This window comes from Triticum aestivum, chromosome 6D (genome assembly GCF_018294505.1).
Source record: "Triticum aestivum cultivar Chinese Spring chromosome 6D, IWGSC CS RefSeq v2.1, whole genome shotgun sequence".
Classification (NCBI taxonomy): Eukaryota; Viridiplantae; Streptophyta; class Magnoliopsida; order Poales; family Poaceae; genus Triticum; species Triticum aestivum.
Genome location: NC_057811.1, coordinates 360,009,137 through 360,020,881, shown reverse-complemented (window position 1 = coordinate 360,020,881; position 11,745 = coordinate 360,009,137). Strand labels below are relative to the sequence as shown.

General features: G+C 46.0%; 1 protein-coding gene and 1 long non-coding RNA gene across 15 annotated transcripts; one reads left to right on the top strand and one right to left on the bottom strand.

Annotated features, from left to right (window-relative positions):
* The first annotated feature begins 1,004 nt into the window (after positions 1 to 1,004).
* LOC123145091 (uncharacterized) lies at positions 1,005 to 5,665 on the top strand. 14 transcript variants are annotated; one of them, XR_006472099.1, is made up of 7 exons: positions 1,010 to 1,493; positions 1,805 to 1,893; positions 2,002 to 2,041; positions 2,238 to 2,302; positions 2,400 to 2,564; positions 2,716 to 3,288; positions 3,406 to 5,665. It is a non-coding gene; the product is annotated as an uncharacterized lncRNA (long non-coding RNA). The 14 variants fall into 14 exon arrangements; XR_006472098.1 differs by having other exon boundaries at positions 2,002 to 2,056; XR_006472092.1 differs by having other exon boundaries at positions 1,996 to 2,041.
* A 3,906-nt stretch (positions 5,666 to 9,571) lies between these two features.
* On the bottom strand, positions 9,572 to 10,696 carry LOC123141644 (dehydration-responsive element-binding protein 1G). Its single transcript, XM_044560734.1, has one exon. The coding sequence runs from the start codon at positions 10,643 to 10,645 to the stop codon at positions 9,992 to 9,994; it is 654 nt and encodes a 217-aa protein (XP_044416669.1). The 5' UTR covers positions 10,646 to 10,696; the 3' UTR covers positions 9,572 to 9,991.
* Positions 10,697 to 11,745: the final 1,049 nt, after the last annotated feature.

The following is an 11,745-nucleotide window of genomic DNA, read 5'->3' as shown; positions in this document are numbered from 1 at the left end:
TCAACCGCATTACTAAACGCTTTCGCTTTCGGTCTACGAGGGTACGTGGACACACTCTCCCCGCTCGTTGCTATGCATCTCCTAGATAGATCTTGCGTGATCGTAGGTAATTTTTTTTGAAATACTGCGTTCCCCAACACACGGGCCTAAAGGCCCAATAGTGAGGCGCCCCTCCCTTGGCTTGGAGGACAAGACTCCTGGTGTGGCTAGGATTTGAGGGAGCCCCACTCCTTCTTGTGCACCCCGAGGAGAGGAGGCCGCCCCTCCTCCAAGGCGGCCACCTCCTCCTGTACCTATAAATAGAGAGGGGCAACCCCTTCCAAACGCATCTATGATCTTTGTGCGGATGCTGCCCCATCTCTCTCCTCTCTTCACGAAAATATTTTAGCACCGCAAGGCTGCTCCACCTCCTCTTCCAGTTCTCCGACTTTGCACTCATTCTGGATGGTGAAGCTCTGTCGGATCAGTGGTTTCGTATGCATGGATATATACCTACAGAGGCACCATACGTTCAAATTTTTGCACACATATTCCTCATCAATATCCTTGTGATGAGCCAACTTATCCTTCTTCACCATGAGGATTTCATCAAACATTCCCTTCTGACTAAAGTTCCAAAAACATTGATCCACATCATGATCCCAGTCACAGACATACGAATTCTCATTATGAAACTCCCAATAATCAGGCTTAGGCCACTTGTCCATTGACACATTGTTAGGATCATCATCCTCCTGGATCTCATCATCATCACCATGTTGCTTATCATCATCGTCACCCTGCTGACCATTGGAAATATGCCATAATGACAATAATAAAGTACTATTATTTTTGTTTCCATGTTCGTAATTAATAGTTATATTTCTGTGAGAAGATCTCTACTCCTAATGGAGCAGTTGGTAGTCTCGCTTCCAGGTTTTTTTTCGTCCCACCAACACCGGTTTATTTTCGTCCTCCCTCCCACCTCCCACGTCCGTTTTTTTCGCTGGTTTTTTCGTCACCTCCCACACCCCACGCCGCAAAAAATCAGCCTGTCGATCCTATCCCCGATCTCCATCATCTCGATAGTTCTTTCGTTGCCGCCGCCGCCGTACGAGGGGAGACCCCGCCGCCGCCGAGGGGAGGGGACGAAACCGCCGAGGGGAGATGCCGCCGCCTCCGTCCGAGGGGAGAAGCAGGGGAGAAGCTGTCGTCCGAGGGGAGACCCTGCCGCCGCGGATCCAGGGCAGGGCGGCTTGAATCCCTGTCCCCGAGGTCGCCCCCGCCGATCTCCTGGAGACGGCGTCACCGTCGCCGCGTCTCCAGGCCAGGGCAGTTTCAATTCACCTCACCCTCCAGAGGGGCTCCGAGACCAGGCCGAGATCCCCTGTAGCCTGGGAGGAGTTCAGTGACCCGTCCGAAGCGGAGCTCGTCTGCGACCACACGCTCTGGGCGGTCCTGCAGGAGGCCTTCGACTGTAGCAACGTGGACATCTACGGGAGGCTGGCGATTGGGTACGTGAATATTTTCACATATATACTACTCCTGTTTTTAGGTGTTCGTTGGAGTTTGGAGAAGGAGTGCAGTGTTATTGTGACATCCCATGTTTTGCTATCGTGCAGTATTCGAAAAACAAGTGCAGTGCTATTATGTTTGCCGCAGTAGATTATTGCTTGAATATGATGATCAGCCAGCCTATGCTCATGAAGTTACTAAATTCTTGTTCAATTCACATGTGTATCATCGATTTCATATGAACGCAGATATGCATTTGGTGCTGGGTCCACTCGTAAAATATTATTCTTTCTGTTTGCATCTCCATTAGGAAATCTACCGCATTATTCTTGTGTGAAGAGTGGACTGCCACACCTGTTTGCGAAGCCCTTGGTGACATTGCTGATGTATCTGTGGCAGGTATGATTATCTCGAAGATTATCTTTTGCCTGACACTCTTCTTAGTCTTTACTGCTGGTCTCAACTGACCTCATATATTTTCATCTCTCCCCACCATTGAAGTACTAGCTATTTGTTCTGGGGTCAAAGGATTATGTAATGGTGCAAGGTGAGATACTTGAAGGTCTGGTTGCCTGTATTGTCAGTCGTGAAAGTTTTGAGAAACCTCCCACAACCTTCATTAGATATCCTAACAGATTTTCTGATGCATTTGAACATTTTCTGAGATTGTTTGATGCTTCTGATCTGTGAAGTTGAAAACACTTTATATGCCTACTGATTCAGAAAGCTACCATTATATGCAGGCGACTCTGATTTAGGACCAAGTTTATGACAAATATATGCTGCTAATAGGTCAGATGAGAAGCAGGTATTATTTAATATTGTGAAGTGGTATCCTCCTGTCTGTCAAACTTTGTATTGGTTCTACCTTCTACCTTGTTGTAACTTCTACTTCTATATGACAGCAAATGAAAGCACTTCTTGAAAATGTTGGATCTTCAATGTGTTCGGACCACTGTGATTGGTTTGGAAACAGTGGTCTTGAGGCTCTGTCTCGAAATGTTGATACATTACCCGTCATCCATTTTCTGCAAGTGCGTCCAACGAACTATGAAATTAAGAAATTACAGGTTAGCTCATTTTATTGGTTCTTGTCCAACAATAGATTGTTCTTGACTGTAATGGACATACTCTTGTTTTAAATGCATGATAACTGTAATATCAAAAAGCCAATAGCTTGTTAGATAGTAATTCAGTTCTTCCTGTTTTGAACTGTTACAGGAGATGTTTCATCTGGTGAAGCAGAAAAATTTCCCTGCAGCTTTCAGATGTTACTGGAATAATCAAAAATTTGATTCTCTTTCAAATGATTACTTGTATTACAAGATGCTTATCCATGGGCACAGTGATTCTGCTTTTGGACATTTGCAGCAAGAGATGAGTAAATTTGCGAAATCATCCTTGTATTACAAGATGCTTATCCATGGACGTTTAAATTTTCACCCCTCTTTAAAAATATAATGCCTTCATTCAGACGTTATGATTTTTTTCTCTCGCTTTTGCCATTGTTTATTTCTCACCTACCTTCACCACTTATGATTAAATCCGCATACTAAATCTTCTCTCCTTCCCTAGACAATGACTTCATGGCTACCATGACCATTTTCCTATACTATTAATGGCTTATTTATTTCCCATGTCTGAATAAGTTACGCTTTATAATATGAGATAGAGTATCTCATTAGTATATGGAAATATCTCTTCTTTCTTCTTTTTTTTTTAGATTTATTAACTCTAATGGATCCCCCATTTTCCTTTCTAGGAAAAATCAAGAGTTATGGCTACTATACAGAGGTAAGATGAACCTTTTATTACATAAAACTCTCTCACCTCTCATGACAATCAACTTTCAGTTCTTGCAATTAATACCTGCACTGATGTGCCTTTGACTGGCCTATGTTTCATGCTTAGGTTTCTTCGTTGAAGTAAACATGTTCAAGGGGAATAATAAGATGCCTGCTGAACTTTCTGAAGATGTCCACACTTACACTGAAAAATATCGGTGGTGCTTTGGATTCAATTAGTCCGCTAAGGACGGTCTGGCTGATGAGGATTCAAATCTGATGGTTAAACTAAAATTCCTGACCTATAAGGTATTTTGCTATAGTTCTCTTCTTCATTTTGGACTTTGCTCGTTGGTACATTTTGAGATATGAATACTATGCTGGTTACCTTAGATTGGTTACTTTCATGTTGAATTTGGTGCACTTCTAAAATTAAGTTTTCAATGACACTAATATTCTTATGGTTGTGCATTCCAGTTATGTCCATCTGATCTCCCTCTGATGTTTCTCTGTGGACTTCCTTTCCTTAAGTACATATTTTATTCTTGCGCTTGGGAGAGGCCTACAACTGTATACGTTTAACTTTGCTGAATATGTATATTCTAAAAAATTTCATACGCTTGTCTCGGTAACTAAGAATTCAGCTCATCGGCGTTGTAGCGTGGAGTGGTTTCATACGCTTTTCAGGGCTGCACTTTTTCCATGGTGGAGCAAGCACGCATGTTGGAAGATGAGGAATACGAGTTTTTGCACGTGACATATTCGATGAAATGCAGTGCAGGTACTATGTTCTCGTGCGTTTGGTTCTCCATACTGTAGTCTGTTTGTACGAGCGCATTTGTAATGCTGCTCACTAACCTATATTGGAGTCATATTTATTTTATTTGTATGCTACCGGCGGTGAAGTAAGGTCCCGCTACATCATCGAACTGTTGCAGTGCTGGGGTGTGAAATTGGACCCAATAGTGACTACAATGATTTCTTCTCCAAAATAATTATCTAGATCACACTTCAGCCGCTCCAATCAACACCACCACATTCTACATATTCATTCCAGTTAGAGCCCTCATTGAAAGTCTAAAAGGTACTCTCTTGTATTTAGTTGGGCTTCACTTTCATGTACCTTATAAGGTAGGTTTTTGTGTCATGGGAGCGTATTATATAGGATGAGAAAATCTAGACCGTGGTTCTCATAGGGAGCCAGTACTCTAGCTAATTGTTAAGGTAAATTGATCGCTTATTCTGCCTTGCAAAACTGACCATATCTTCTTGTTGTAATCTGTCGATTGTACCATTATAGCTTCAGTAGTTGCCATCCAAAATAAAAAACATGATCAGTGTACACACGTCATTAGCTTTCTATTATAGCAAAATTTTGAATTGTGCCATTTATTTTTAGATGTCATAGTTTTCAGAGAGTCATTGCCCTGCTTCAGAGCTGGTATTTCAAGCAACCGAAATATGGATTTTTGGTGAGCTGCACATGCTCTTGTTGAGTTGGTTCTTTGGCAGGTATGTCGCTTTTTATGGTTTTTTGTCAGATTTTGTTGTGATCGTCATTTAGAGGTGTAGGGTTCATATCGGCAGCTAGCAAAGCAACTGATTTGTTATTTTCTTGTCATTTGTGGGGTGACTCTTATGACTCCATAAAAAGGGTAATCGTACATAGGTGTCTTTAGTCTGTATGTTCCATGTATGCAACTGATGGTCTGCATCTCCTATTGCCACGGGAAAAATAAATAAAAGGGTGGCTCCATTGTTGCTTTTGGTGTAAGTTATCCTCTGCATTTGAAAGTGCCTTCAAGACGGTGTTGGCTGCTAGGAAGGGCCTATATATGGAGAGTGTTTATCCAAGATAAGAGGGCATGATTTTGGTGAGGCTTAACTCGGCTCAAAATACATTTCTGGTTTGGTCTAGCGTCTAAGGAGAATTTGCATGTGCACATTTTGGTGATTCATTTTCCTTAATTGTTCTCCTTTGCTTATAGTCCAGATAACTTCATGTTACGATAGGGGCAACAGCATTGAAGGACTTTGTGTTTTTCACTATCTCCCTTTTACCAGCAAGACTTTGATGAATTGACACAGCTGTCTGATATTTTGGGATCGCTACTACAGGAGGAAACATTAGCCAGAAGGACCGATTGTTGTTCTCACAGCGGCGGGCCGTTATTCTTCAGCATCATATTACAAGTTCATGTTTGAAGGTTTAGCTACCTCGCCCCTTTTCAATGGAATTTGTTTTAGTAGAGGGTTATGGTTTAAGCGAATTGAGATTGCTTTTATTTGTCTGAGGGACTTTCCAAACGTGTATATGGATTATGAGCATGAAAATGTAGAATCAAATATTTTTAATGTCAATAGTGAAATTATTTTGGAGTTGGAAAGTCAGATTTGCTTATTTTTATTTGGTATAATTTATGTGTCAACTTGTCATCTGATGGAATTGCGTAATTGACACGAAGAAGCTATTGTTTCAAATTTAAGAAACACCAAAAATTAAGCGTTGTCTAGCTTCATGCACTTGGAAAGTCAGTGGCAGCAAAGTCGAGGTGGTGATCAAGCTGTTCGATAGCATCAATTGATCATTGGTGCTTGGCCTACTATTGGAAATCAACTTCTGAATTTTATCGCCTTCGATTTTCATTAGGGATAACCAAGACTGTTGTCAAGCTTTATCTTTGTCGCGGTCTAAGACAAGAAGAAACAAACATTGGCACTACAATACATGCATCTTTAACTTCATCATTATTTACGAAAACAATAATTTAGTGCACCATCACCTCCTGCGATAGCGGAGAACCATTTTACATGTCAATCATACATAGAATAGGATATCATCCGTCGCGATATGTGATTGCCTTTTGAGAGAGAGAGAGAGACTATTGTCAAGCTTTATCTTTGTCGCGGTATAAGACAAGAAGAAACAAACATTGGCACTACAATACATGCATCTTTAACTTCATCAAATTTAGTGCACTATCACCTCCTGCGATAGCTGAGAACCGTTTTACATGTCAATCATACATAGAACAGGATATCATCCGTCGCGGTACGTGATTGCCTTTTCAAAGAGACAGAAGAGGGAGAGGAAGGGCAAGAGAGAGAGAGAGAGACAGAGAGGGAGAGAGGAAGAGAGGGAGGGGGAGAAAGGGAGAGAGAATTGTGGATTTATGGTTTATCAGGCGAGAGCTTTATTCTTACAAATTACAATTACATGACTATCTCCCATTCTCTTATTGGAATTATTAGGGAGGTGGAGCCCCATTATCTTCTAATTGGAATTATTAGGGAGGGAAGTTGGAGATGATGGATCCGGGGAGATGCAGCAGCTGCTGGCAGGGGCACCGCTATTCACGTGTGTGTTTGTTGCCGCTTCTCACGTGTAGATGGGATGTATGATTTAGAGAGTATAGCATTATTATGGGACCTTCATTTCTTGTTCAAATATTTTTATTTATATGTTAGGATCATGGTAGTTAATATAGAAAAATTGTAGAGTAGTTTTTTGTTATCTAGATGTTGTGTCGGGAAGGCAATAAATTTACAGGATTAATTATGTATGGAGAAAGAAGGTGATTGATGACAAATTAAATCAACGGGGAAGAGCGGCTAGAGGAATGTGTGGTGTTTGTAAGAATAGAGAGAAAAAAGATGTTTGTATTTGTGTGAGGAACGTCTTGAGATTCAGGCAATTGCAGATGATATAACTAGTAAATATGTTCCTCCCCATGTCAACATATTTTATTGTTTAGGGGGAATTACACTTACTTGTTTTCTAGTACAAGTCGCTACCGGTTTTGCTATGACTTTTTACTACCACCTTAAGTCATTATCAACCGAAACTCATAGAGAAAGGGATCCGCAAAACCCCTCGCCATTACCGTATGAGCAGGTTTTAAAGCCTGCAAGTTAAGTTGTTGGCTGCTCTTAGCGAGCCCGGCCCGCGTTAGAGGGGAAGATTAGCAAAGCGGTTGTGATTAAATATTCCATGCAATGTGCTCGTTTGTGGAGAGGAAAATGGGCATTGTTTACAAACTCATTTGTTAGCCTGTGGCGACGCACGGGCATTCTACTAGTATTTATAGCATGCTAATTGAGTCAGAAAAATATTTTACTTATACATTTTAACTATCTATTTATAGCAATAGTTACATGGAATCATACAGTGCCGATCCAATTGATCTACCCGGTTTGGCAAGAACATAGCAAACCTATAGGTTTACAAAAAAATTAGTTAATTTAATGTTAGCTGACTTTGGGTTGCACGGAAGAGCGGCCGTTTTAGTGTCGGGGACAACTGTGCATGTATACAGTGAGGCCAACAAAGTCACACATGAATTAACAAGTTTAGAGCATCTCCGGCCCTGCCCCGACAGGCCCCTTTTTTGAGGCCGGCGCCCAAAATACGACCCAATCACATCCCCATGAGTCCTTTTTTGCCGGTTAGGACTGAAACTGGCGCCGACGGATCCAGGCCGAACCCGGTGCGTTGGGGGGCGTCCGAGGGGGCCGGGGCGACCGTTTTTGGCGCGAAAGAATGGCGGGCCCGCCGAGTCAGCAACCCGCGCCTCGTCGTGCTCACATCGCTTCGGTTTCCTGTGGGGAATCAATACCAAGGCTGCCTCCGGTCAGCCTTCCGTTGATTCCTCACGGACGGCGCGGTGCGGCGACGCGCCCCCTCCCTGCCACGCGTACACACGACGCCACCCACCGGCCGCTATATAAACCAACGCCCCCTCGCCGGTGGACACACCAGCCCGCAGCCCCTCTCTCCTCACTCCTCCTCCCACTCCTCCGGGTCGCCGGCGCTCTTCAGCGTCAAGGCCGAGCCCGCGGAAACGCCGCTCGGCCGGCGCACCCGCAGCTCCAGCATCGTCATCAACAAGGGCGGGCGTGCCTCCTCCTTGACTCCTCCCCGCTTCGTCAAGCCGAAGACGGAGTCGGGGCTCGCCGCCGTGAAGACGGAGCCGGGGCTTGCCGCCGTGAAGATGGAGCTGGAGCTCGATGACGAGGCGGCCATGAAGTGGGCGCGGGAAAATTGGGCGTGGCTGGAGATGGACCGCCAGCGCCGCGCCCTGGCAGAGATCGCCGCGCGCCGCCGTGGGCGCGAAGAAGGGGGCGTCATGGTGCTTGAAGATAGCGACGACGACGCGCTGCCCCCGGCCAAACCTGTCCGCCAGGGCGACCCCGGGCAGGGGTTCAGTAGCGTGAAGAAGGAGAAGGACGACGGCGGCGACGACGGCGACTACGCCGCGCTCAGCAAGTTTTTTATCTAGTAAATTTTAAGTTTTCTATGTAAAACGCCAAAATTCATGTCCTGTTTGCCGAATCTTTGTAATGTTTGTCGAATTTTATCTGATTTTTTTTCAAAACTATTAAAAAAAAGCGACTGGGGACAGAGGCTAGGAACCCGATTGCCTTCAGGCCGATTTTTTGCACCGGTTCGTCTCCAGGCGGCGATTTTTCAAGCCCCCTAAAAGGCCAACGGCTGAAGATGCTCTTAGCTAAGGGTTCTACTCCCAGCACTTGGCTATATGACCCCGCCTCTGTATTGTAACTCTCACATAGGCACTCAATAAAAATTGGCATTGCTCTCACATTAGCTCTGCCGGGTATGACACGCATTCAGAATAAAATATTCTTCTAGCATGTACTCGTACGTGGTGTGAAAGTTGTCGCAATTAGAGCATTTACACCTGGGTGCCTTAAACCGGCATCATTCGAACGGCTTATCAAGTCATTTGATCGGTCACGATTTTTCAATTCAGACCGACGCCTAAAACAGGCCTCAAACATCCAGGCTGATCGGCACCCATCATATCCAGCCAAAATAAAAGACAGATATAGGGTGGCCAGGGCACGCCCGGGCATATCCGCCTGACAATCCCGACCCACCGCCTACCCTACAACTATCCCAAAAAAACCCATCCGGTGCACAGTGGAGTAAAAAATTTAGGACCCGACTATCTTAGGACCTGACTATCTAGCGAACGTCGGATTTTTAGGTATGACAAATTGAACATTTTCTATGTTTACCAAGGGTGGCAAGTTAAGTTGACAAGCATGGCAAATCCGGCTCACAACATTTTTTTGCCAGGAAAGTGTCGTGCTCGCCAACTAAATTTGTCATCCTTGCGTCGACATAAATTGCCATGAAAAATGTTTGATTTGTCATGCCTAAAAGTTTAACGTCAGACTTTTAGCACTTCCAAAGTTGTACTCTAAATGTTACAAGGGATCGGTTAGGTGCGGTTTGAAGGAGAAAATCCGGTTTTTTACTCCTCTAAAACTTTGCAACGAATTAAGCTTTGTAAGGGATCGGTTAGAGATCCTCTAGCAGCATGCTGCTGCTAATTATACACCAAGAAAATTACACTTTGCTTAACCAAACACCGACGAAGACACTCCTCTCATGCTTAATAAACAAGGGAGATACATATAGCTAGCCCCAACACTCCTTCGGAGTTCGAACACTCACAAGCCATAACCCGACAAGCGTGCACCATCTACCAAACTCAAGATCAGACCTTCTGCTTCTTCTGATCGCAGTTCATCAGAGAGCAAACATACATTACCCAGAGAAGTTCAGAAAAGAGAAAATGGAAGGGCAACCATGCAGTACACTTCCTGTACTGGATTGCAATATAAAGCTGCACGTCCATTAGAAGTTCTTCGCGCCCCCACACAAGACATAACTCAAATGCGCGTAATCAGTAGCTCCACAAGCTGACCTCGCCGTCATCGTCGCCCTCTCCGACAGTCGCTGACGGGCCCGCCATCGGAGGAGGGGCAATGAGCATCCCCTGCGCCATGTCGAGGTAGCCCTGCATCCCGAAGTCCATCCCATCGTCCATTCCATAGTACGGGTCACCGGCGAACTGCTCCGTTGGTGCAACGGCTGCCTCCTCGGCGGCCGCATTGCTCTGGACGGGTGCCGGCAGGAATGCCTCAGCCGCCTCTACCGCGGCCCGCCGTATCTCATCAGGGCTAGCACCCACGGGCGGGACCCGGAGCCGCCGAGGCGAGTCGGCGAAGTTCAGGCAGGCGGCGCGGCCGCGCAGCGCCAGCGCGGCCACGTCGTGCGCGCGTGCCGCCATCTCTGCGGTCTCAAACGTGCCGAGCCATATCCTCTGCTTGCTGTGCGGCTCCCGCACCTCGCAGACCCACCTCCCGGGGTTCCTCCGGCGCACGCCCTTGTAGACCGGGTGCCGCGTCTCCTTGAACTTGGTCCGCCCGGCGCGGCGCTTCGGCGGAGCCGAAGACACCGTCATGTACGTCGAGAAGCCCTCGCTGTTGCCGCCGTCCGCGCCCACCGGGGACGGCGTCCCCGACGAGTAGTCGCTGCTGAGGGCACTGAGGTCCATGGCCGGCTATGGTAGCTGCGAGTGTAAGCTGGGGGAGGGAGTGGAAGCAGGTGGTTTGGATTTGGGAGGGAAAGGTGGCGGTTTATATAGTTTAGCGCGTGGAGCGCGACGTCCCCGCGTGCACGGCTCAACGCGGTGCGGCACCGGAGGCGCCAGCCAGGTAGCGCGACTTGCTGGGTCGGGAGAGTGTTGGGCTCGGGGGCGTTCAGTGGATCGGAACCAGCTGGAGCTCGCGGGGGTGCGGATGGGGACCCACGCGACGCGCAGGCATGGGACGGATGTGGGCCACTCTGCTGTCCTCCTGGGCAACGGGGCTCTCTTGTGACAGCAACGCACCTTGAAAGAGAAAGCGCGGCGTGACAGCTTGCCCTCAAGGCGGGCAGTTTGACAAGAACCCGTAGGATAGTGCAATTTACTGTCAATAAAATGGATCTGTTGATTCTATTTGCATACATTGTAAGGTAGCAGCAGTTCGACTCTACATAGGAATTTTTGCACTGTTAACGGTTTTCAGTCTACAAGTTCAGGAATGTCAGTTGGCTCACATTTCTTTATCAGTTAAGTCAAAAAGACTTCGTTATGTCTCAGTTGATACTATCTTTCTTTGATTTTGCATGAAGATTCATGTTCACTTGACAGAGACTTGGTTAAGTCTTAGTCGATTAAAACCTAGTCATACCCTTTCTTTATACAAGTATCTGCGGTTCGGGGGGAAATGGCACACTCGGCACCTAGGACCTGTTTCTTTAATAGGGATCAGATTTTTAACATTCTCCAGCAAACACTCCGGATTTTTTGCCGTGTGAGAGCATCTACAGCCGCGTACGACAAATATGACCTCTCAAACGCCTGCCCACGCGCCCAGACACGTTCACATGCAGTGATCGAGCACTCCTTAAATAGCGTCGTCCACATCCGTGTATCTCATATCCGATCCCCTATATCCATACTAAACTATGCAACGTCGATCAAACTACGTAAATCAGCAAATGGACATAGGCAAGCACAATACTTTCACCAAAAGATCACGATCAGATGTTCAAAGGACCACCAAAGTTCACATAAACGACGGACAACTTGAAACTCCATCTAAAACTTGA

Excerpts from the sequence above, each read along its gene's own strand:
- LOC123141644 (XM_044560734.1), bottom strand. The coding sequence starts at position 10,645 with ATGGACCTCAGTGCCCTCAGCAGCGACTACTCGTCGGGGACGCCGTCC.